Here is a 26,500-nt window from a genome sequence, read left to right on the forward strand (position 1 = left end):
GAAAGAAATTGAACAGTTCTTCTTAGAAAACATGACGGAGGGAATGTCTGAAGCAACAGTCTGGGAAACTCATAAAGCATTTGTTAGGGGAATACTGATTAAAGAGGGAGCGAAAAAAAAAAAGAAAAACTATGAAAAAAAAGTAAGATTAGTAAAAGAAATTTCAGAGCTTGAACAACTACATAAGGAGTTGGGACAGAGGGAAATTCTCTTAAACATTAACATCAAAAGAGAAGAATTAAAGGGACTAATTGAACAGGAAACTCGAACAGCCTTAAATTTGGTCAAGAAAGAAAAGTATATTTGGGGTAATAAGACAGGAAAATATTTGGCAAATATGGTTAAGAAAAAAAAATAGCTAATTACATAGAAAAAATACAAACAAACACGGGAGAAATAAGATACAAAACATCAGACATAGTTAAAAGTTTCCTTGAATTTTATGAGAAACTTTACTCAATTAATAGGAAAGGCACTAAGGAAGAGGATATAATAAAAGGGGAACAAATTAAAACATATTTAAGTAAAGTGAATTTAAATAAGATCTCAGAGGACAAATATTATTTTCTTGAAGACCCCATAAGAGAGGAGGAAATAAGCAAAGTAATTGGAGAGCTATTAAACGGGAAAAGTCCTGGCCCTTATGGTTTGACCAGCTCAGATTATAAAAAAAATTCAAATATACTAACCCCAATACTATGCTCTTACTTTAATGGGATTGGAGAAAAATGGGAGATGAGGAAAGAGGCGCTCGAAGCAATCATATCAGTAATCCCTAAAGAGGACAAGGATGAGTCTTTATGTTCGAGCTACAGACCGATCTCCCTCCTTAACACAGACTTAAAAATATTCTCAAAAATTCTCGCGACCAGGATGGAAAAAGTTATGCAAGATTTGGTTCATACGGACCAAGTAGGGTTTATTATGGGTCGGGAAGGAAGGGACAATGGGATCAGAACCCTCCTGGTGATTGAACAGATTCGGAAAAGTGGAGCCCCAGGACTACTCCTATCTATAGATGCCGAAAAGGCTTTTGATAGGGTAGAATGGGGCTTCATGCAACAGACTCTAGATTCAATGGGCTTTGGCCCTAGAATTAGAGGCTGGGTTAGATCTTTATATAATAAACCCACAGCGAGAGTTAAAGTTAATGGGACTCTTTCAGAAGTATTGGAAATGAAAAATGGTACCCGACAGGGATGTCCCTTATCTCCAATGCTTTTTACGTTGGCATTAGAACCCCTGCTAAGAGACATAAGGCAAAATGTGGACATCAAGGGGTTAATATCAGGGGGTGAAGAACACAAAATTGCTGCATACGCAGATGATATATTATTCTATGTACTGTACCCCAGGACAACGTTACCTAAATTGATGAAAATAATTGAAGAATATGGCAAAATATCTAACTTCAAGATTAACTCCACTAAATCTGAAATATTGGGTATTAACATTTCAAAGAAAGAGAGAAGCGCGTTACAAGAAGAATTTAAGTTTGCTTGGAAAAATGAATTAAAGTACTTAGGAATTAAACTAGCCGTTTCCATAGATAACATATACAAGATAAATTTTACGACTTTGTTAAGTGAGTTAAAAACCGAATTAAATAGAATTGCATCAGGACAATTGTCCTGGAGCGGCAGAATAAACATCTATAAAATGACTATCTTACCGAAGGTACTTTATAAAATGCAGATGCTTCCTATACCAATTCCCCAAGCCTATTTTAAAAAATGTAAATCAATGTTCGTAAAATTTATCTGGAGAGGGAAAAAACCACGCGTTAAATTTAGTACACTGATTAAAGACAAATCACAAGGAGGGTTAGGGGCACCGGATTTAAGTAAATATCATTGCGCAATAGTAATCTCACATCTTATAGATTGGGTGAAAAATAACACAGAAAAAAGATGGGTACATCTAGAAATTACGATGAGTAAATCAACATTAGGAAAATTAATTTGGGTTCCGGCACAGTACAGGGGAAATAATGTAGAATTTCACCATATCACGAGATATGCTTTAAAACTCTGGGATCAAACGCACAAAAAAAATAAATGGGATTATAATTCTCCCTTAATTCCTTTAACGGACACAAGATATTTCCCACCAGGGGATAAAAATAGCTTTGGAAAATGGTTATTAGAAGAAAATATAAAATTAAAAGATGTCATGGAATATAATAGGCTATTAACAATACAGGAATTAAAAAATAAAAAGAAAATAATACATATTAACGAATGGCGGTACACACAACTTAAACATTTTTTCAATAGTCTTCCCCAACCGATCAGAGCAGGGACAAACCTTCTCCACCTGGAAAAATTATGTGAAGGAAAAATTGAGAAGGGAATAATTTCCAAGATATATCAGATTTTAAATAATACAAGAACACAGAATACTTTACCATTCATCGAGAGATGGGAAGAGGAACTGGGCTCTCGGCTGAATGAGCTTGAGACTAACCAAATAATAACTAGGGTCCATGAAACCTCAATAAACAACGACACCAGAGAACTAAACTACAAGTGCTTGGTTAGATGGTACCTGACGCCTGATAAATTATGTAAGTTCTCAGGCTCCGTTTCACAGCAATGTTGGAGGGATTGTGGTGAAGTGGGTACCATGGTCCATATTTGGTGGACATGCCCCAAAATAAAATCATACTGGAGGGAGATAAGAAAAAAAATCAAAGAAATCACAAATATTGTAGTCCCGAATGATCCTTGGGTTTGTGTTTTGCATGGAGCCCGAACTCCAACAAAACAATACCTGAAGACGCTGACCCCGGAGCTTTTAAATGCGGCAAAACATCAAATAGCGCGGAACTGGAGGAAAAAAGAGAGCCCCTCAGTGAGAGGGTGGTGCAGCAAGGTAGAAGAAATTTATAACTTAGAATCTATAAGATTTAGGGACGAAGAGAAGTGGGAAGAGTCCTTGGAAAGGTGGGATAAATGGAAAAGGTTCAAATATACATTGAGTTTTATAGATACCATGGGTATTCAATATTCATTTCTGATGAATGGAAGAGAGGCTGGTTCTTGTGTAGCATATGGCTGAGAAAGGCTTGCATGGGGGGGCGACTGATGGGGGAGAGGTCGAGCAGGCAGGAGTGAGCCCGAGCGGTCCCTCCCTAGTAGTCCGGCGAGAGCTAGGGCACATTGGATAGGAGGAAGAGAGGGAAGGGATTGCGCAATAATGGCATCTAAAAGGCACTGAAATTTGAGAAAAGGAAAAAAGAAACTGGCAGGGGAGATTGGGGGAGGGGGAGGAAGGGGAGGGGATGAAATGTGTATTTTTCCACTCAGACTTGGAGTGTCTCGTTGCCTCTACGAAAATGAATATGAAAAATGGAAAAAAAAAAAATGGAAAAAATTATAAATCCAATCAAAACGATAGTGAACCACTTATGATGCGATACCATAGAGGAGATGATATAGGCAAGTGAAGTATGGGCTGGGAGCGTGGTCCTCTCCTTGCCCAACAGATCCTTTGTTTTATCTTTGGTGAGTCTGAAGTGGGAAAAAAAAAAGTGCAACAGCGCTGAAAGCTGAAAATTGTCCTAAGCAGGAAGGGGGTAAAAGTGCCCTGCATTGAAGAGGTTAATTGGCTTTTAGATGTGAATCTATCAGTTGGGCTACCATGATTTTTTCCGGTGCTCAAGCCTCCCATGCTGATTACAGTTGTACCAGCTCTGTTTGTGGCCGGCAAACAAATTACCCTCAAGTGGACTTTTTCACATCCTCTGACCCTGTCCTACTGAATATTCAATATCGATAGGTATATTTCTTACGAAAGACATTTTTTCTTTCTTATAAACAAACTGAAAAGGTTTGACGCAATCAGATCTCCTTGGCTCAATCATATGAGTTCGGTATCAAGTTAGGTCCCAATGTTCTTCTAGGTTTAGCCATCTGCTTAGTTTGCAAAAGTAGGGTTCAAATGTGAAGTCTGCTCCTGGTAGGGTGATATAAATCCACATAGTTATTTAAGTCCATGGCGGTTTTTTATTTATGTTCCATGAGTATATATGGTAGTGTGGGTGCTTTTTTCTTTGCTGTCATGTGTGGCTTGCTTTTCTTGTTTGTCCTTGTTTGAAAACTTTGTTAAATAAAATAAAATTTGATTTAAAAAAACGAAACAAAAAAAAAGGTGTACCCCCCACCCCAAAATCAATGCCTGATTAAATCCTTGATAAATGTCTAGTACCGATGTAAAGGTCAAGGGGGGCTCCACGCAAAAAAAGTGTGCTGCCCCCCTGGGTGCCATCACCTGGGATACCCAAATCCTTTGTTTACATTCAGCTGTCAGCTAGGGAGCTGCCATTCCTCAGGAGAAGATCATGCCAGAGGGATTTCTGGCTGAGGTCAGTCATTTTTAATATTTAGAAATCTGCAGCTATTGTTAAAATAATACTTCCCATGAGCATCCTTATTCAGGCCCTTACAATAGGGTGACAAGTAGGGATGAGCCGAACCCCCCCGTTCGTTTCTCACAGAACCTTCGAACGGACCGAACGTTCGCGCAAACTTTTAGAACCCCATTGAAGTCTATGGGACTCGACCGTTCGAATTCAAAAGTGCTATATTTAAAGGCTAATATGGAAGTTATTGTCGTAAAACGGGTTTGAGGACCTGGGTCTTGCCCCAGGGAACATGTATCAATTGAAAAAGTAAGGTCGTTTTTTCTGGAGCAGTGATTTTAATGATGCTTAAAGTAATTTATTTTTTTGAAAAATTCCTTTAAATATTGTACCTGCTGGGTGTCTATAGTATGCCTGTGAAGTGGCATGTGTTTCCGTGTTTAGAACTGTCCCTGCACAAAATGACATTACTATAAGAAAAAAGTAATTTAAAACTGCTTGCGGCTTTAATGTAATGGCTGGTCCCTGCAATATGGATGAAAATCATGGAGAAAAATAGCATGGGTTTCCCCCCCCTCCCCTACAGTTCATTACCAGACCCTTTGGGCATATATACTTTGAACAGCAGTTTACAGGCGGTGCAAAAAAGACAGGGGGCCAGATTCACATAGAGATACGACAGTGTATCTCCTGATACACCGTCGTATCTCAGGGTTGCGTCGGTCGTATCTATGCGACTGATTCATAGAATCAGTTACGCATAGATATGCCTAAGATCCGACAGGTGTAACTGTGTTACACCGTTGGATCTTAACTGCAATTTTAAAATGGCCGCAGGGGGCGTTCTCGCTGATTTACAGCAAGGATATGTAAATCAGCAAGATACGCCAATTCACGAACGTACGCGGGCCCGACTCAGTCATTTTACGTTGTTTACGCAAGGGTTTTCCCGGCGTATAGTTACCCCTGCTTCTATGAGGCGCAGCCAATGTTAAGTATGGCCGTCGTTCCCGCGACAACATTTTAATTTTTTACGTTGTTTGCGTAAGTCGATCGCAAATACGGATGGACGTAATTTATGTAAACGTCGAAACCAATGACGTCCTTGCGACGTCATTTGGAGCAATGCACGCTGGGAACATTTCCGGAACGGCACATGCGCTATTCGATTGGCTCGTGGACGCGCCTGATTTGAATAGTACACTCCCCCTAGCCGCGGAATTTGAATTCCGCCGGGGGGGATTACGATCCGCCACCGCAAGTTTTGAGGTAAGTGTTATGTGAATTACCCACTTGCCTCAAAAACTTGCGCCGGCGGATCTTAAATCACATAGGTTAGGCGGATCTAAAGATCCGCTAACCTATGTGAATCTGGCCCAGGGACTGTAGGTTTGTTGTTAAGTAGAATCTGTTTGGAATTTTGAACGGGTACTTTTTTAAAGTGTAGCTCCAGCCAAAAAAATCTATTTTTAAGGAAAACATAGAGAAGGATTATCACCCCTGTAACATTTGTTTTGCTGTCTGTGCGCATCTGTTCAGAAGATTGCGCCTCACTTTCTGTCCCAATGACAAATGTCTTTTTGAAAATGTAGGTTTTTTAGTGAAACAAGGATTGGTGATAAAGAACCAGTGGACAGGAGACACCTCCTACAGAAGAGAATTTTCCTTCCTAGGGGTAGATTTCTTCTCACTTCCTGTTGTCTCCTTCCGTTTGCAAGTAGGAGTCGTTTGTAAGTTGGATGTTTGAAAGTAGGGGCCTGCCGTATATACTCTGCAGAAATTTGGGTCCTAGGTGTTGGTGTTGCCACAACACTGTAAGCCCTCACAGTTAATCTTGGTTGGCGCTGGAATCCCCTGCTGTGAACTATTAGATCAAGAATTGTAATTACCTGCCCCTGTTAAACAGGGGCAGAAAAATTGGGCCTTTGTTGGTGCTGGTGCCACAACACTGTAAGCCCTCACAGTTACTCTTGGTGGGCGCAGGAATGGGCGCAGTGAAAATACTTGCTGATCAGCCACTGCCTGTGATATTAATATGACAACAACAGCAATTGTATTCACGTGGCTTTAGGTGCACACTGTGCAGAGGACACAGCACACCACTTGAAAATACTTGCAGAATGATCCCCTGCCTGTGGTATTAATATGAGAAGATCCCTGCCTGTAGGAATTAATATGAGAAACACCAGCAAACCTATTGACATAGCTTTAGGTGCACACTGTGCAGAGGTCACAGCACACCACATGAAAATACTTGCAGAATGATCCCCTGCCTGTGGTACTAATATGAGACGATCCCTGCTTGTAGGAATTAATATGAGAAACACCAGCAAATCTATTAATGTAGCAGCAAATCTATTAATGTAGCTTTAGGTGCACACTGTGCAGAGGACACAGCACACCACCTGAAAATACTTGCAGAATGATCCCCTGCCTGTGGTATTAATATGAGAAGATCCCTGCCTGTAGTAATTAATATGAGAAACACCAGCAAATCTATTGACTTTAGGTGCACACTGTGCAGAGGACACAGACAGTACACCAAGTGAAAATACTGCAGCTAGCACAATCACCTGCCTGCCTGTCAGTATATTAGGAAGAGCGGATCTATCTAAACTCAATACAGTGTATAAATATATATACAACACCTGAGATGCATATATATCCTCTACATACTGTAACTCTGACTAGCCTGCCTGCCTGCTCTATAAAACTCCAAAAATGTAAACCACCAACACACTACACAAGGCCGACTTCCAGGCAGCCTTATATAGTGTCGGGTGTGTACTAAACCCCCTGAGCCATAATTGGCCAAAGCCACCATGGCTTTGGCCATTTATGGCTCTCCATTTTTTGCACGCTGTGATTGGCCAAGCATGCGGGTCATAGTGCATGCTTGGCCAATCATCAGCCAGCAATGCACTGCGATGCCGCAGTGAATTATGGGCCGTGACTCGAATTTGGCGCGAACGGCCCAAAACGTTAGAAATTCGACTAACGATCGAACATACGATGTTCGAGTCGAATGTGAGTTCGATTCGAACATGAAGCTCATTCCTAGTGACAAGTCTTCCAGTGATATTAATTAACCACTTAACCCCCGGTAGGGTTGTCCCGATACCGATACTAGTATCGGTATCGGGACCGATTCCGAGTATTTGCGGGAGTACTCGTACTCCCGCAAATACCCCCCGATACCAAAATAGAATACTTCCCCCCGAGTCCCCCCCCCGCCGCAGCCGTCGCCGTTACGCCGCATCCCGCCGCCGTTACGCCGCATCCCCGCTACCACCGACTGTGTAATACGGGCGGGGAACATCACAGCTTTGAATAGCTGTAATGAGCAGCGCCGCGTATAGACACTCCCCCTTGCTCGGGTGAACTGTCCAATCCCGAGCGAGGGGGAGTGTCTATACGCAGCGCGGCTCATTACAGCTATTCAAAGCTGTAATGTTCCCGCGGCGCGTATTACCCAGTCGGCGGCAGCGGGGATGCAGGTAAGGGGAGACATGGCTGGATATGGGGGGGGAGACATGGCTGGATATGGGGGGGGGACATGGCTGCATGGGGGGAGACATCCAAATACAAGTGCTAGGCTGATTCCTTCAACGTATCATTCCATTTATCTCTATTGGGAACCTGAGATAAAGGTGAAAATAAATATACAATTGATGCCAGGTCCTTGAATTGTAGGAAGTGTTAATCAGCAATCTGCTACACTCTCAGCATCGCTTTCCACGTTCAACGCCGCTTATTTTTCTTGCCAAAACACTGAAACAAGTGACATCAATTAAGAAGGGTAATTAGTAGAGATTTATCAAAGGCTGTCTGTCATTCTATTAGCTTGCCCCCTCTTTTTGGTGCCAGCAGCGCCTTATAACTTCTTTACACTGGATTGGGAAAGGCAGGAGAGCTTATGGGGGGGGGACATGGCTGCATATGGGGGGGGACATGGCTGCATATGGGGGGGACATGGCTGCATATGGGGGGGGACATGGCTGCATAGGGGGGGGGACATGGCTGCATATGGGGGGGGACATGGCTGCATCTGGGGGGGGACATGGCTGCATCTGGGGGGGGACATGGCTGCATCTGTGGGGGGACATGGCTGCATTTGTGGGGGGACATGGCTGCATTTGGGGACACATTTAAAAAAAAGTATCGGTATTCAGTATCGGCGACTACTTGAAAAAAAGTATCGGTACTTGTACTCAGTCCTAAAAAAGTGGTATCGGGACAACCCTAACCCCCGGACCATTTGGCTGGTTAAAGACCAGCCCACTTTTTGCGATTCGTCACTTTAACTGACAATTGCGCGGTCATGCGACGTGGCTCCCAAACAAAACTGACATCCTTTTTTTCCCACAAATAGAGCTTTCTTTTGGTTGTATTTGATCACCTCTGCGGTTTTTATTTTTTGCGCTATAAACAAAAATATAGCGACAATTTTGAAGAAAATGCAATATTTTTAACTTTTTGCTATAATAAATATCCCCAAAATATATATAAAAAACATATTTTTCCTCAGTTTAGGCCGATACATATTCTTCTACATATTTTTGATAATAGGCAATAAGCGTTTATTGATTGGTTTGCGCAAAAGTTATAGCTTCTACAAAATAGGGGATAGTTTTATAGCATTTTTATAAAAAAAAATGTTCTACTAGTAATGGCGGCGATCAGCGATTTTTATCGTGACTGCGACATTATGGCGGACACATCGGACACTTGACACCATTTTGGGACCATTGTCATTTTTACATCGATCAGTGCTATAAAAATGCACTGTTACTGTAAAAATTACACTGGCAGTAAAGGGGTTAACTTGTAAAGGACGCTGAAGGGGTTAAGTGTGTCCTAGGGAGTGCTTGTAACTGTTAAGGGGCATGGCTTGCCGTGACACGTCACTGACCGTTGTTCACGATGACAGGGAACACTATCAGTGACATGGTTACCTAGGCAGAACGGGGAGATGTTGTGTTGTGACCTGATCACGGGACACTGGCGGCGATCAGGTCCACGGGTCCCGCACGCGACCACATGGCTCGCAAATTAAAGGGGACGTACATGTACACCCATTTGCGCAGCCGTGCCATTCTGTCGACGTACGTCATCGTGCGCCGGTCGGGAACCAGTTAAAGAAGAGGGCCAGCCTCCCCATGAAAAATAAAGTCAGCAGCTACAAATACTACAGCTGCTGACTTTTAATATATGGACACTTACCTGTCCAGGGAGCCTGTGATGTCAGCACCTCAGCCGATCTTCCGGTCGGCTGTCAGTTGCAGCCGCCATTCCTATTAAGGGAACCTGGCAGTTTACAGCAGCACAGTCACAAGTCTCAACCCATAAAAAGTGGAGAACATGTTAGCAAACTAAATGTCATTCAGTTAGGCCTCGTACAGACGGACGGACTGTCCGCGGACCAGTTTCAGCAGACATGTTCGGTCGTGTGTACGGGGCCTTAGAGTTTACAGATGTAAAATTAATCTTAAATTTGGATGTGGGATTAGTGAAATTGCCTTTATCAAAGAGTAGTAAATTGATCACTAAATAAGATGCAATACCAGGTATTAATTATATTGGCATTACTGCAAAGTTTAATGGCATTTGACATATGTCTTATGTCAAGCATGTACCCAAGACTGTGCTCTTACCGGTGACCTTGTTCTTGGTTCTCTTTGCAGAGATAGTTGGTATATCTCATCCTCTGAACGATACTGGTCTAGAGATACCTAAAGCAAAGAAATTATACAAAAAAATAATAATAATAATATGTTTTGGTAAGCTTATTCAAACGTGTTTCTAATTAATAAATTGATGATCATTAATGAATTTTACTAACTATCATTAGAGACACTGGACATCCATCATTGTCCTTTATTGGATATAAGATTCTACTTTCACCTCACCGGATAAGCACATTCATAATGAGCAGTGCTTCAGGTACTATGGAGGTACACGGATGGATGGTTTGGCTGCAAACCCCTTGAGCAAACGTGTGATTATAGACTGGATGGAATAGCTACGATCTCGAGCTATCGTTTGACAGCAAACAGTGAGTAAATCTTGTGTTACACTGTTGTGAAACATCGTTGCTAATACTGTCACTTACAACCATCATACCATCATATATGTAAGCTGCAAAAGCAACACAAGGAACCACTTTATGGACATGCTTGTCTAAACAACTCAATGGACTATACCCACACTCTATGGGAATCAGTTTAGATATCTATCAGTGGTAACATTGTTGCACTCTCATTAAGTGCATCCCAGGTGAAATTGACTGTGAAGAAAAACTACAACTACAGTGCCTCTGCCATCTCTTCAATGTCTCCCTAATAACTTTAAATTAATGGAACCAGATTCACATGGAAGCTTCTAATGTTTCAAAACGGTGATCTACATGAGAGACTTTTTCAGCTACTTCAGGCTCACGGTCCCTCTGGTTTTGTTTGCATTTGATTACTTTGTTGGTCACTAGTCCTAGTGGAGGGGTGTATCACCACTACCATAATACAGGATATTTTTTCATGTCCCTCCTTTGTTTTCCCTCTTTGCTGCATTCCCTCACACAGATAGTGGTCATTTTCTACCTGTTTTTTCAGGAGACCACTGTCCTGTGTGGGAACTATTAGGGATATATTTTATTAGCAATTGGGCTTTTTTATGTGAGGGGGTATCTGTGTATTGTGTGAAGGGTGCAGGGGCGTACCTAGAGCATTTGGCACCCGGGGCGGATCCTACATCTGGCACCCCCCCCCCCCCCAACGTTTACCTGGAAAAACACCCACAATTTTTTTTCATGTTTTCAAGAACATTTATTGCACGAATTTGTAAACTGTACATCAACTTAAAAAAAAAAAAAAAAACATTGGAAAATAAGTTATTAACTTACTTAAACCTATTTCAATTATTTATAACATTTACTGAACAGATAATACTGCTTTTTCTTTAAACAAAACCATAGCATAGCAAACGCCTGGATTCTGCACACTGTAAATCGCATATGCCTACATTCTGCAACCCTCCCAATCAGGTCAGCTACAGTGTTACACTATACACATGGCAGGGGGTGGTGGGCACAGTAATCACCCCCCCCCCCAAATCAGGGACGTCTTAATAGCATCATGGGCCCCTGGGCAAAGCAATGCTCTGGGGCCCCTACAATGGAGACAGTGCAGGTAAACAGATATCAAGTAGGTAGGAGGTAGGGGATATCTAGGGTGTAGAGGGGTCAGAGTGCTGGAGGGATATCTGGGATGTAGAGGGGCAGCCCGGGGCCCAAGGAACAGCTGCTTTGGGGAAAGAGCAGGGGCCCCCATGCAACTGAGGCCCCTGGGCAGTGCCCAGTGTGCCCTCTCATTAAGACAGCCCTGGGGCAGCTACATACAGTGCTAGTACACATGGCAGGGGGTGGCAGACACAGTAATCACCCCCCCCCCCAAATCAGGTCAGCTACATACAGTGCTAGTACACATGGCAGGGGGTGGCGGACACAGTAATCACCCCCCCCCCCAAATCAGGTCAGCTACATACAGTGCTAGTACACATGGCAGGGGGTGGCGGACACAGTAATCACCCCCCCCCAAATCAGGTCAGCTACATACAGTGCTAGTACACATGGCAGGGGGTGGCGGACACAGTAATCACCCCCCCCTCAAATCAGGTCAGCTACATACAGTGCTAGTACACATGGCAGGGGGTGGCGGACACAGTAATCACCCCCCCAATCAGGTCAGCTACATACAGTGCTAGTACACATGGCATGGGGTGGCGGACACAGTAATCACCCCCCCCCCCCCCAAATCAGGTCAGCTACATACAGTGCTAGTACACATGGCAGGGGGTGGCGGACACAGCAATCACCCCCCCAAATCAGGCCAGCTACATACAGTGCTAGTACACATGGCAGGGGGTGGCGGACACAGCAATCACCCCCCCCCCAATCAGGTCAGCTACATACAGTGCTAGTACACATGGCAGGGGGTGGCGGACACATCAATCACCCCCCCCCCCAAATCAAGTCAGCTACATACAGTGCTAGTTGTACACATGGCAGGGGTGGTGGGCACATCAATCAACCCCCCCTTCCCCCTAAATCAAGTCAGCTACATACAGTTCTAGTTGTGCACATGGCAGGGGGTGGTGGACACATCAATCACCCCCCTAAATCAAGTCAGCTACATATAGTGCTAGTTGTACACATGGCAGGGGGGTCCCCCCCCAAATCAGGTCAGCACACACAGGGTGGCAGAGCAGGCAGACACACTCCTCCAGGCTCTTCTTCACACAACACCCTCCCCCCGGTCACCACTGTTGTCCAGCCTCAGGCTCTCAGACTCAGCCTCTGCTAGGGAGTGACTTGGGAGGTCCAGATGGATTTGATTCCTGATCCTGCCTCACTGCCTGTGTCAGTATGTGAAAGCAGCAGCCGAGCAGCCCCAGACACAGGCTGAGGCCGCAGTGATGGGTGGAGGCGGAGCTATCAGGAGGGAATTCAGTCAATAAAACGAGTGGACAATCTGGACTAGTCCATTGCAGCCGCGGCGATGGGGGTGTTCTAAAAAAACACCTAAAGGGAAATGGAGCAGCCAGACCCAGCAGGGATGCCTTGGGATGATTAGACAGTATCACCCGACTTGGGTATGGAGTGCACCCCACATAGCGAAGTCACTCGGCCACTGATACCCCTTCAATGTGTGGTACCTGGGGCGGACCGCCCCCCGCCGCCACCCTATTGGTACGCCCCTGGAAGGGTGGGTGCGCTATTTATTTACTCTGACCCTCCTACGGGAGGATCAAGGTTTTTTTCTCATTCTAGTCACCAGTATATGCCGGTCTGTGTGGGGGGGTGTCCATAAAGGAATTATCTGGGTGGGTCCACCTATCCTTAGGGGACCCATTTTTTATGCCTTATACATGTGTGTTCTTTTTGATATTTTTTCAATAAATTTGTAGTTAACTCTTTAGGGTGTGCAGCAGTCTGTTTCTTTTTTCTTTTTTCTTTTTGTTATACCACCAAGTTAAGGACATGAACAAAACAGGGCACATGGGTCAGTTGTCCCTGTCGCAGGGCGGAGAGGAGGTTGGTGCCATTGTCGCAAACCACCATTCCTGGCTTAAGCTGGCGTGGCATCAACCACCTCTGAGACTGCCCCTACAGAGCTGACAGAACATCTGCCCCAGTGTGGCTCCTGTCCCCCAAGCACACCAGCTCAAGCACCGCATGACATCTCATTGCCTGCGTACCTGCGTAGCCCTTTGAACACCTATGGAGCACCGCTGATTCCGAGGACACATCAGCACAGTAAGAGGCCACAGAGGAAGAAGAGGAGGGGGTGGAGGAGAGAGGTGTGTCACAACCAGTAGTAGCATTTTGAAGGCATGGTGGCGGAACAACCTCCAACACTACTGTACCTTGTCCTGCGTCCTTCCCAGCTGCCAGCAGAGTCACCCAATGGGCCTGCTGGACCATGAGTCAGCGGTAATATGCACCTTACCACTGACCGCCCTGTCCAGCGAGGCATGGGGGCTGATTTACTATTGTCAGTGCGCTGCGCTGGTTCATGCCTTAATTAGTGCGCCGGGTGAAGCCTTAATTAGGCGCATGAACCAGCGTAGCAGCCGGCGCATTGAAAGTAATATGTAAAGCCGCGCCGAACTCCCTATAGAAGTCTATGGGAGAAATCAAAAGTGTTCATTTTAAAGGCTAATCTGCAAGTTTTGTCCTAAAAAGTGTTTGGGGACCTCAGTCCTGCCCCAGGGAACATGTATCAATGCTTTTTTTATTTTTTAAAACGGCGGGAGCAGTAAAATTAATAATGCTTAAAGTGAAACAATAAAAGTGAAATATTCCTTTAAATTTCGTACCTAGGGGGGGTGTAATGTCAGCATGTGAAATAGTGCATTTTTACCGCACTTAGAACTGTCTCTGCAAAAAATGACATTCTGAAGGAAAAAAGCCATTTAAAATTCACACGCGGCTATAATGAATTGTCGGCTCCCGGCAATTCTAAAGGGATTCATTCATAAAGGAAAAAAAAATGTATGGGGGTCCCCCAAATTAAATTACCAGGCCCTTCAGGTCTGATATGGATATTAAGGGGAACCCCGCCGTAAAAAAAAAAAGACATGCGGTTCCCGGCAAATATCCATACCAGGCCCTTCAGGTCTGGTGTGGATTTTAAGGGGAACTCCACCCCAAATTAAAAAAAAAATGGCGTGTAGTCCCCCTAAAAATCCACACCAGACCCTTATCCGAGCACGTTAACCTGGCCGGCCGCAGAAAAGAGGGGGGGACAGAGTGCGGCCCCCCCTCTCCTGAACCGTACCAGGCCACATGCCCTCAACATGGGGAGGATGTCCCCATGTTGATGGGGACAAGGGCCTCATCCCCACAACCCTTGCCCGGTGGTTGTGGGGGTCTGCGGGCGGGGGGCTTATCAGAATCTGGAAGACCCCTTTAACAAAGGGGACCCCCAGATCCTGCCCCCCCTATGTGAAATGGTAATGGGGTACATTGTACATTGTACCTCTACCATTTCACCCCAAAAAAAATGTCAAAGGCCCCGTACTCACGACCAAACATGTCTGCTGAAACTGGTCCGCGGACCAGTTTCAGCAGACATGTTTGGCCGTGTGTAGACCCGAGCGGACCATTTTCGGGCGGATCGAACAGGTTTCCAGCGGACAACTGTTTCCTGGACTTGCTTTAAAACAGTCCGCTGGAAACCTGTCCCCCCGACATGTACGGTCGTCTGTACAGACCTACCGTACATGTCCGGCCGCCCGCCATGCCTCGCATGCGTCGAATGACTTCGACGCATGTGTGGAAGCCTTTAAAAGGCAGGTCCGCCCACGTCGCCGCGTCATTGTCGCGGCGACACCACGTCATCGACGCGGCGACACCGCGGACACGCCCCGCGTATTGTTTACGCGCAAAATTCTGTTCGATGGTGTGCACAGCCATCGAACAGAAGTCCCCGGGCAGACATGTCCGATGAAAACGGTCCGCGGACCGGTTTCATCGGACATGTCTGTTCGTGAGTACTCGGCCAAAGTGTTAAAAATGACAGTAGCCGGTTTTTGACAAATCTTTTAATAACATCTTCTTTTCTTCTTTCATTCGGGTTTCTTCCGCTGCTTCTTTCTTGGGTCTTCTCGTCCACATCTTGCCCGACGTGTTCTTCTATCTTCTCCGTCCGTCCTTCAGCCTTGTCGTCTGCCCGGTGTCTTCTCCTATCTTCTTCTCCTTCCTTCTGCCTTCTCGTCCGCATCTTGCCCGGTGTCTTCTCTTGTCTTCTCCGTCCTTCAGCCTCCTCGTCCGCATCTTGCCCGGTGTCTTCTCCTGTCTTCTTCTCGGTCCGCCAGCCTTCTCCTTCACCTCTTTTTCTTCCCCGGACGCATCGCTTGAAATTGAATTAGCCGCTCCTGGGACCGCTCCTGGGACCCGCCCCCCTCTAACGCCACAAGTAAACTCCTTAGAAGGTCATGTGCGTCAGAGGGGGGCGGGGTCACAGAGCGTCACACGGCGGGGGAATTCGATTTCAAGCACGACGTCCGGAGAAGAAAAAGCCGCTGCAGCTTGCAATTGAAGTTCCCGCCGTGTCACACTCATGTGACCCTGCCCCCCTCTGACGCACATATGCCACACGCGGACTTTCATATGAGTTAACCTGTGGCGTCAGAGGGGGGCGGGTCCCAGGAGCGGGAACACGGCGGGATCTTCAATTTCAAGCGCAGCACCCAGAAGATAAAGAAGATGTGGACGAGAAGGTCGACGGACAGAGAAGAAGATGGGAGAAGACGGCAAGACGGCAAGATGTGGACGAGGAGACCCAAGAAAGAAGCAGAGGAAGAAACCCGAATGAAAGAAGAAGAAGGACCAGCGGAAAGAAGATTTTATTAAAAGAATTGTCAAAAACCGGCTACTGTCATTTTTCACACTTTTGTCACTTTTTTTTGGTAAAATGGTAGGGGTACAATGTACCCCATTACCATTTCACACAGGGGGGGGGCCGGGATCTGGGGGTCCCCTTTGTTAAAGGGGTCTTCCAGATTCTGATAAGCCCCCCGCCCGCAGACCCCCACAACCACCGGGCAAGGGTTGTGGGGATGAGGCCCTTGTCCCCATCAACATGGGGACATCCTCCCCATGTTGAGGGCATGTGGCCTGGTGCGGTTCAGAAGAGGGGGGGGCCACACTCTGTCCCCCCCTCTTTTCTGCGGCCGGCCAGTTTAACGTGCTCGGATAAGGGTCTGGTGTGGATTTTTAGGGGGACTCCACTCCATTTTTTTTAAAATTTGGGGTGGAGTTCCCCTTAAAATCCACACCAGACCTGAAGGGCCTGGTATGGATATTTGGGGGGACCCCACGTCATTTTTTTTGTTTTTTACGGCGGGGTTCCCCTTAATATCCATTCCAGACCTGAAGGGCCTGGTAATTTAATTTAGGGGGACCCCCATACATTTTTTTTTTTTAGTTTTAATGAGCAATGCCTGTATTATTTATAGCCATGAGTACTTTAAAATTACTTTTTGTTTTTCACTTCAGAAATGACATCTTGTACAGGGACAGTTCTAAGCACGGGAAACATGCGTGTAAACCCCCTCCCCCCTGTATGAAATTTAAAGGAATATTTCACTTTTATTATTTCACTTTAACCACTTCCATACCGCGCCTATTCTGGCACTTCTCTCCTTCATGTAAAAATTATATTTTGTTCCTGGGAAATTACTCAGGACCCCCAAACATTATATATAATTTTTTAGCAGACACCCTAGGGAATAAAGTGGCGGTCATTTTTTATTTGATTTCCAACGGTATTTGCGCAATCATTTTTCTAACGCCTTTTTTTTTTGGCCCAAAAAAAAAACACGGTCCATGAATTAAAAAATAACAAAACAGTAAAGTTAGCCCAATTTTTAGGGATAATGTAAAAGATGAACTTACACCGAGTAAATAGATACCAACTTGTCACACACTCATGGAATGGCGCCAAACTTCAGGACATAAAAATATCCATAGGCGATGCTTGTTTTTTTTTATACAGGTGACCAGTTCAGAGTTACAGAGGAGGTCTAGGGCTAGAATTATTGCTCTCGCTCTAACGCATGTGTCAATACCTCACATGTGTGGTTTGAATGGTGTTTACATATGTGGGGACTTACATGCATATTATAGTGCGAGCTTCTAGGGACAGTGGCGTTTTTTTTTTATTTATTTTTTTTTAGCTCATATTTTTCTTCTTGCACTTTTTTGACACTTTTTTGATTTCGGATCACTTTTCTTCCTATTACAAGGAATGTAAACATCCCTTGTAATAGGACTAGTGTGTGACAGGTCCTCTTTATGGAGAGAGGCGGGGTCAATAAGGCTGGAAAGCATGTTATTGGAAATAAAAAAAAGATCTCATGCTTTCAGCTGCAATCATGTTCGTTCAGCACAGTGATGTAGTGTATAGCACTTTGACCTAGCAGCAAAAGGGTCGCTGGTTCGAATCCCGCCCGTGACACCATCTGCATGGAGTTTGCATGTTCTCCCTGTGCCTGCGTGGGTTTCCTCCCACACTATAAAAACATGCTGTAAATCGGATCCTGTCTAAATAAGCCCTAATATGCAGTAGTATATTTAGGTTTTGTGCTGCCCTAGGCCTGACTACATTTCTGCACCTCCTAATAGAAAAATGACCCACCCCTTCCTGTCAAAGCCACACCCTGTTTTTGTATCACCCGCCCAGGAATTTTCAGGGCACACACACACTAGTTCTGGGGGGGAGGGGGTTACTGGACTCCCTTAATTTGCATAGTTTTTCTCTCACTTCCTGTTTGGTTATGGGGCAGGAAGTGAAGGCAAATCTCCCCAATTGGACACAGATAATACAAAATAAACTGACAGGGCCTATAACCCTCCCTCACTCTATCCAAAATTAAAGAAAATAAAAAGTTTTGATTATAGTTCTAGTCAGGGACGGACTGACCATTGAGTCACTCGGGCACTGCCCGAGGGCCCCATGCCACTAGGGGGCCCCATCAGGGTTGCCAGGCTCAGTAAAACCAGGGACAGTATGTAAAAATCTGTGTTTTTTTTAGATCTGTCCCTGATATGTCCGAAACTGACATGCTTTTAATGTGAAGATCCCAAGATTTTAGCTGCCCTGCCTCTGCACTGCCTCCTGGCGTGGTGGCCATCTGTAAGCCAGAGGGGCCTCATAATCTTCTATTGCCCGGGGGCCCCATGAGTTGTCAGTCCGCCCCTGGTTCTAGTTTAAGCACAAATTTCAGAGTTTTATTGAGAGGCCTAAGAAAATATAACCATGCCAATAGGCCAGGATACAGCGTTGCTAATATGTATGAATGTGTGTGTTGGGCACCCCACAAACACCACCCAATGTTAACTAAAAAATTATTAATTTGCAAATAAGTATTATCTGCTAATTTTTTGGGGATGTCTGCACCCCTGATAGTGACAACATTTGTGAGGTGTCTTCACCCTTTCTAATTCAAATTCATTCACTTCCTGTCACATAGCCAAACAGGAAGTGAGGGTAAAACCTTACTAATATCTTTTCTTGGGGACACAGAGATCAATCTAAATAGTTTCCCATTATGTAAATTGCACTCTAGCATTTTGCTGTGTACACCCCAAATTATTAGGGATCTTGGACTTTGGGGTCCATTTACTAAAGGCAAATCCACGTTGCACTACAAGTGCAAAGCAAGGAAGAAAACAAAACAACTTTGCTTCTACAGGATTGGATGTTAAAACCATCAGTGCTTCCTCTCTGATTTTCAGCAACTATGCTTGTACTTGCAGAGTGGCTTTGCCTTTACTAAACCCCAAACTAAATAATCATTTGGGGCAGGGATCCGAAAACTACGGCCCTCCAGCTGTTGTAGAACTACACATCCCATGAGGCCTTGTAATGCACTGACATTCACAGACAAGACTAGGCATGATGGGAATTGTAGTTCCTGAACAACTGGAGGGCCGTAGTTTGAAGACCCATGATTTGGGGTGTACACAGCAGTGCTGGAGTGCAATTTGCTTAATGGGGACACTAGTTAGATTGACCTGTGTCCCCAAGAAAAAAAATGGTAGGTTTTTAACCTCACTTCCTGTTCAGCTGTGTGACAGGAAGTGAAGCCAATTTTAAGAAAAGGGACACAAAGCTCAACCCAAAAAAAACACAAGCAGGGGTTCTAACACTCACTTGGCTACCCTCAAACACCCACAATTTTAATAGGATTGCCTTGCGCTAGATTTAAGCACAGTGCTGTAAATCAGCACTTCAAGCCTGTCCACCAATAGCCCCCCCCCCAACAGGCCGTGTTTGCAGGTTTTCCTTCATCTTGCACATGTGCTTTAAAAGACAGTCTGGACAGCAATTCTTGATAAGAGAAATCCACAAAACATGTCCTGTCGGGGGTACTTGAGGGCTGAGGACCACTGCAGTAAAAAGAAAATACTTACCACTTTGTCTTTAAAGTCATGGAGAATAAACATGGCAAACATTTCATGATTACACACCAGGAAAGAAGCTCGGACAAGAATCACACATAATTTGTTAGGCCCAAACCTATTTCAGCTGCAGCTGTCAAAATATGTAGCATGAAAAAGTAACAAAAAACAAACTTCAAAAATTTAAAGCAATTTTTAGTGGTCAACAAAACAAGGAAAGCAATAAAAGACAAACACAAACAAAAATACATTTCAAAAATCAAAATAAACATAGGTTTAACGTCGCAACATCTTCACAAATTTTTCATAAAATAAGGCAGCAGAGACAAATACATCAAAGTGAACATCATTTAAAAATAAACAAAAACCATTGGCAAAATAAAACAAACACATGCAACAAACCACATTTGTGTTTGGCAACAGCATTTCTGCCTGCCTGCCCCTATGAGGGCAGCTGAGGACTGATCGATCTACGCTTTTTATAACAGTGCTAGTAATGAAGCAATTGAAATCACATGAACAAATTGCAGTCTCTAGTTTGGGTGAGCTTGTAAGTGCTTCCACCTGGTATTAACCCAACCAAGCTTCTATGACCATCCAAGTGATTTTCACCTTTTAAAAAGAAAGGATAATTTTTTTCTAAGTGTCTGAGCAGACTCAGTTCATCACACATGTAGGAACAAAGCTGCAATGGCATGAGAGCTTTTTTTTTTTTGCCCCTGAATTAATGCTTTCCAGCCTGAAGGGGAGGTTTTAGTGAATTATTACGTAACAAAACTAAAGAATAATAATTAAAATGCCCCTGTCCTTACAGACAGAAGTGAACACGCACATTTAATAATCTATTTGTGGGAAAAAAAAGGTTGGCAATTTTGTTTGGGAGCCACGTCGCATGACTGCGCAATTGTCAGTTAAAGCGACGCCGTGCCGAATCACAAAAACTGGCCCGGTCATTGACCAGCAATATGGTCCGGTGCTCAAGTGGTTACAAATTAACAAAACACTAAAGTTAGCCCAATTTTTGGTGATAATGTGAAAGATGATGTTACACCGAGTAAATAGATACCTTACATGTCACGCTTTACTATTGCAAACACGCCTGAAATGGGGCCAAAATTCAGTACTTGAAAATCCCCATAGGCGACCTTTTTTTTTCTTCAGGTTACCAGTTTATAGTTACAAAGAAGGTCTAGTGCTAAAAGTATTGCTCTCGCTCTAACGCACGCGTCAATACCTCACATGTGTGGTTTGAACGATGTTTATATATGTTTATATATGTGGGCTCTATGTTGGCCTTTTTGTTTTTCACTCCCGGGTTTGAATGTGTGCGGGGAGACCTGGCAAGTCACTGTCAAGTGTAACCTAATGTGGAGGAATACATCAGAGGAGCCATAAGAAAGAGCTTGGCATAGAGCCACATGCGCATTTGATCTTTTTAAGATCCACGGGAGTCGGTAAGCAGATCTTTTACTAGAGGTGGAGGTGTCTTTCGTTCTGCCATCTGACTCTGCTCCCTGAACTGTCTTTAACACACTATGGGTGTATCTGTGATTCGTAGAGGCATGGACATTGCCTTCCACATGCCAGTAAAGAGCCAGAATTGCCTTCCGTGAGAAAAAGTGGCGTTTGGGAACTTACCACTGAGGTACCGCACATTCCACAAACTCACAGAAGGGGGCAGAATCGACCAACTGAAAAGGCAGCAGTTGAAGTGCTAGCAATTTTGCTAAGCTAGCATTCACCTGCTGGGCATGTGGATGGCTGGGAGAGAACTTCTTTCGGCGCTGCAGCAGCTGGGGCAGGGAAATTTGCCTGGTCCAATCTGCCATCGGTGCACCGATAGTAGATTGCCCGCATGTACTAGGCTGTGACACACCTAATTCTACACCTTCAGTCCTATCAGTGAAGGCTTCAGAGAGGACTGAGGGTATAGTGAGGTTGGAGATCCCAGCTGATGAGGGGCAAGGGGAGGTCCGCTTTGTTCTTTGGTGTGGGTCTTTGAGGTACGCTTGCCAACGAACTGCATGGCAGGTCGACATATGTCTGGTCAAGCATGTGGTGCCCAAGCGGGTGATGTTTTGGCCACGCGAGATACCCTTGAGACATATGTTGCAAATAGCAGCAGTAGGATCTGATGCACTCGTCTCAAAAAAGCCCACACAAAAGAACTTTTGGAATAACGCTGAGACACAGCAGCGCCCTGCACATGCGTAGCTCTGCGTTGTGATGCAGTCTGTGTGCTGCCCTTAAGCTGGCCCCTGGAGGGCATCCTGCCTTGTTGGAGGTGTGCCTGTGCCTCCTCCTCCTCCTCCTCCTCTCTCCTTTCAGGCACCCACATAGAGTCAGTGACCTCATCATCCCCTCCCTCCTCATCACTGTAGAAAACCTGGCAGTATGCTGTAGCTGGGGGAACATGACTGCCAGATTGCTGTCCTTCTTGGGCACCCCCTCTCTCTGGGCTCACGTTACTGCCTTCCTCTATCTGTGTACCATCATCGGAGCCTTCAAAAGGCTGCGCATCCTCATACAGCATGTATCCAACACTGTGGTCAAACAGTTCGGGGGACACCTCAGGAGGACATGGTGGGGCTAGGGAAGGAGTGAGTGATGCCATTGAGCAAAGGAAGAGGACGCCTTGGCAGCTACTTTGCCAGACAAAGTACCCTGAGCCTGGGTGAGAGAGGATGAGGAGGATGAGGACGGCTTGGTCATCCACTCTACCAAGTCTTCGGCATGTTGCGGCTCAACACGGCCAGCTGCCGAAAACCAGGACGAGCGTGTCCAACGGCCACGTGCTGATGAGGATGCACCGTGTCCACGACCAGCACTGTTGCCTCTAGACACAGAGCCTGCTTGCCCTCGTGACTCTCTGCCTCTCCTTGTTGTCCTTCCAGACATACTAATGGCCTGCAGAGGACAAAGGCAGTACACACACCTCGTAGCTTTAGGTGCAAACTGCAGAGGACACGGCCAGTACACACCAAGTAGCTTTAGGTGCAAACTACAGAGCACACTGCAGTACACACCAAGTAGCTTTAGGTGCAAACTACAGAGCACACGGGAAGTACACACCAAGTAGCTTTAGGTGCAAACTACAGAGCACACGGGCAGTACACACCAAGTAGCTTTAGGTGCAAACTACAGAGCACACGGGCAGTACACACCAAGTAGCTTAAGGTGCAAACTACAGAGCACACGGGCAGTACACACCAAGTAGCTTCAGGTGCAAACTACAGAGCACACGGGCAGTACACACCAAGTAGCTTCAGGTGCAAACTACAGAGGACACGTGCAGTACACACCAAATAACTTTAGGTGCAAACTACAGAGCAAACGGGCAGTACACACCAAATAGCTTTAGGTGCAAACTACAGGGGACACGTGCAGTACACACCAAATAGCTTTAGGTGCAAACTACAGAGCACACGGGCAGTACACACCAAGTAGCTTTAGGTGCAAACTACAGAGCACACGTGCAGGACACACCAAGTAGCTTTAGGTGCAAACTACAGAGCACACGGGCAGTACACACCAAGTAGCTTTAGGTGCAAACTTCAGAGGACACGGCCAGCACACACCAAGTAGCTTTAGGTGCAAACTACAGAGCACACGTGCAGTACACACCAAGTAGCTTTAGGTGCAAACTACAGAGCACACGTGCAGTACACACCAAGTAGCTTTAGGTGCAAACTAGAGAGCACACGGGCAGTACACACTGTAACAGGAGTCACTTTTGGGCACAGATTGAGCCAGGAAATAAAAAGACATATATTGGATTGTTTTAACATGGACAGTAATCTACCATATATTCTTTAAATGTCTGTAAAGAATATTGTGACCCAACCAGTCAATAGTGACTAATTTCTATGATTAGCCCTGGCTAGTGACATTCTAATTGAGTCTGCTTCTGAAAGACCTCTCATTGTGTGATGCTGCTTTGTGTGAATTCTATTGATATAAGATGTGTAAGCTGTATGCGGAGACAGAACGTCTGTCAAGGGATGTGGATTGAGAAGAGATCATTGTGTGATGGTGTTTTGTTTGAGTTCTGTTAATGAAGGAATGTGCAGTGATTAGGTCAGGATAATTATAGCCCAGCGCCGAGATGTCTAGAATGTTTAGCAATTAGCCATCTGAAGGTATATTGAAGCCCCCCCAGGGTGTGGGTGGAGAGTTTAATTGTTCATGTGCCTTGAAAACTGTATAAAAGCTGAGAGTGAACCATTAAAGTTGTCTTCATTTTGGAACAAGTACAGAGCTGCGTGTCTCGTCTTGATTCTGAGGAAATGGGATGGATCGGGTCATGTTGGTTGGAGTGTCGATAAGCTGTCTTGGATGTGATAGAAGGTCGTAAACGGTGGTGACCGTTACACACACCAAGTAGCTTTAGGTGCAAACTACAGAGCACACGGGCAGCAGGGCCGGTGCAAGGATTTTTGCCAACTCAGGCGGAGGTGCATTTTGCCGCCCCCCCCAGCGCACACGCACAGGGCACAGCACATCAGGGCACAGTGAACATCAGGGCATAGCACATGAGGGTACAGCACACCAGGCCACATCAGGGTAAAGGGCACAGTACATCAGGGCACAGCACATCAGGGCACACGACATTGAGGCACAGCAGACTGGAGCACAGGACATCAGGGCACGGGACATCAGGACACATGGCACATCAGGGCACGGGGCACTTGGCACACATCAGGGCATATTGGCACACATTGGGGCATATTGGAGCACATCGGGGCATATTGGAGCACATTGGGGCATATAGGGGCACAGCATTTACCTGGCAGCCAGTATGCAGGAAGCATCTGTGATAAGTTCTCTCTCATGTCACGCTGCCCCGGTGGCCTCTCCTCTCTTCTCGTCCATCCCACATGATGTCACAAGCAAATAGGGATGGAGGAGAAGAGAGGAGGGGTCGCCGGGGCAGCGTGACATGAGAGAGAATTTATCACACACACTGCCAGTGTGGCTGCAGCGCTCCCCTCCCTCCCTCTGTGAGAAAAGTCCCGCCCTCCTCCTAGATCAGCTTGTGTGATAGACGCATTGTTCTGCCTATCACACAAGCTGATCTAGGAGGAGGGTGGGACTTTTCTCACAGCGCAGCCAAAGTTAACACACTAAGCTCCAATACACACAGCGGGAGATGCCTGCTGTGTGTAATCCTGGGACTCACAGAGACGAGAGAGACACTGAGACAGTGACACTGACAATTTTCCGCCCTGTTCCCTGGAGCCGTAAGGCAAGTGCCCATGTTGCCTTGCGCTAGAATCGGCTCTGACGGGCAGTACACACCAAGTAGCTTTAGGTGCAAACTACAGAGCACACGGGCAGTACACACCAAGTAGCTTTATGTGCAAACTAGGGTTGTCCCGATACCACTTTTTTAGGACCGAGTACAAGTGCCGATACTTTTTTTTAAGTACTCGCCGATACCGAATACCGATACTTTTTTTTACATGTCCTCCCACAAATGCAGCCATGTCCCCCCACATATGCAGCCATGTCCCCCACATATGCAGCCATGTCCCCCCACATATGCAGCAATGTGCCCCCACATATGCAGCAATGTCCCCCCACATATGCAGCAATGTCCCCCCACATATGCAGCCATGTTCCCCACATATGCAGCCATGTCCCCCACATATGCAGAAATGTCCCCCCCACATATGCAGCAATGTCCCCCACATATGCAGCCATGTCCCCCATATATGCAGTCATGTCCCCCCACATATGCAGCAATGTCCCTCATATATCCAGCCATGTCCCCCATAAATCCAGCCATGTCCCCCATATATCCAGCCATGTCCCCCCATACCATTACCTAGATGCCGCCGCCGCATGGTTAATCAGCGTGCGGGGAACATCACAGCTTTCATTTGAATAGCTGTAGTGTTCCCCAATGCGCCTCGTATAGACACTCCCTCTTGCTCGAAATTGGACAGATCCGTCCAATCCCGAGCAAGGGGGGAGTGTCTATACGCGGCGCGGCGGGAAACACTACAGCTATTCAAATGAAAGCTGTGATATTCCCCACACGCTGTTTAACCATGCGGCGGCGGCGTTGTTGCGGTATGCGATGGCGGCGGCATTCGTTGCGGGGGGGCGAGTATCGGATGAGGCATCGGGGGCATTTGCGGAAGTACAAGTACTCCCGCAAATACTCGGTATCGGTCCCGATACCGATACTGGTATCGGTATCGGGACAACCCTTGTGCAAACTACAGAGCACACGGGCAGTACACACCAAGTAGCTTTAGGTGCAAACTACAGAGCACACAGGCAGTACACACCAAGTAGCTTTAGGTGCAAACTACAGAGCACACGGGCAGTACACACCAAGTAGCTTTAGGTGCAAACTACAGAGCACACGTGCAGTACACACCAAGTAGCTTTAGGTGCAAACTACAGAGGACACATGCAGTACACACCAAGTAGCTTTAAGTGCAAACTACAGAGCACATGGGCAGTACACACCAAGTAGCTTTAGGTGCAAACTACAGAGCACATGTGCAGTTCACACCAAGTAGCTTTAGGTGCAAACTACAGAGGACACAGGCAATAATCCATGTGAGAATACTGCAGCTAGCACAATCAACTGCCTGCCAGTAAATTAGGAAGAACTGATCTAACTAAACTATACAGTGTATAAATATATGTACAACACCTGG

General features: G+C 45.7%; 1 protein-coding gene across 1 annotated transcript in view; it reads right to left on the minus strand.

Annotated features, from left to right (window-relative positions):
• RASGRP2 (RAS guanyl releasing protein 2) overlaps positions 1–26,500 on the minus strand; it is a 1,313,980-nt gene that overhangs the window by 135,147 nt on the left and 1,152,333 nt on the right. The window contains exon 10 of the mRNA XM_040327755.1: positions 10,018–10,095. Within this exon, the coding sequence (XP_040183689.1) occupies positions 10,018–10,095 (78 nt within the window). The remainder of the gene's footprint in view (positions 1–10,017; positions 10,096–26,500) is intronic.

The sequence above is a fragment of the Rana temporaria genome, chromosome 11 (genome assembly GCF_905171775.1).
Source record: "Rana temporaria chromosome 11, aRanTem1.1, whole genome shotgun sequence".
Classification (NCBI taxonomy): Eukaryota; Metazoa; Chordata; class Amphibia; order Anura; family Ranidae; genus Rana; species Rana temporaria.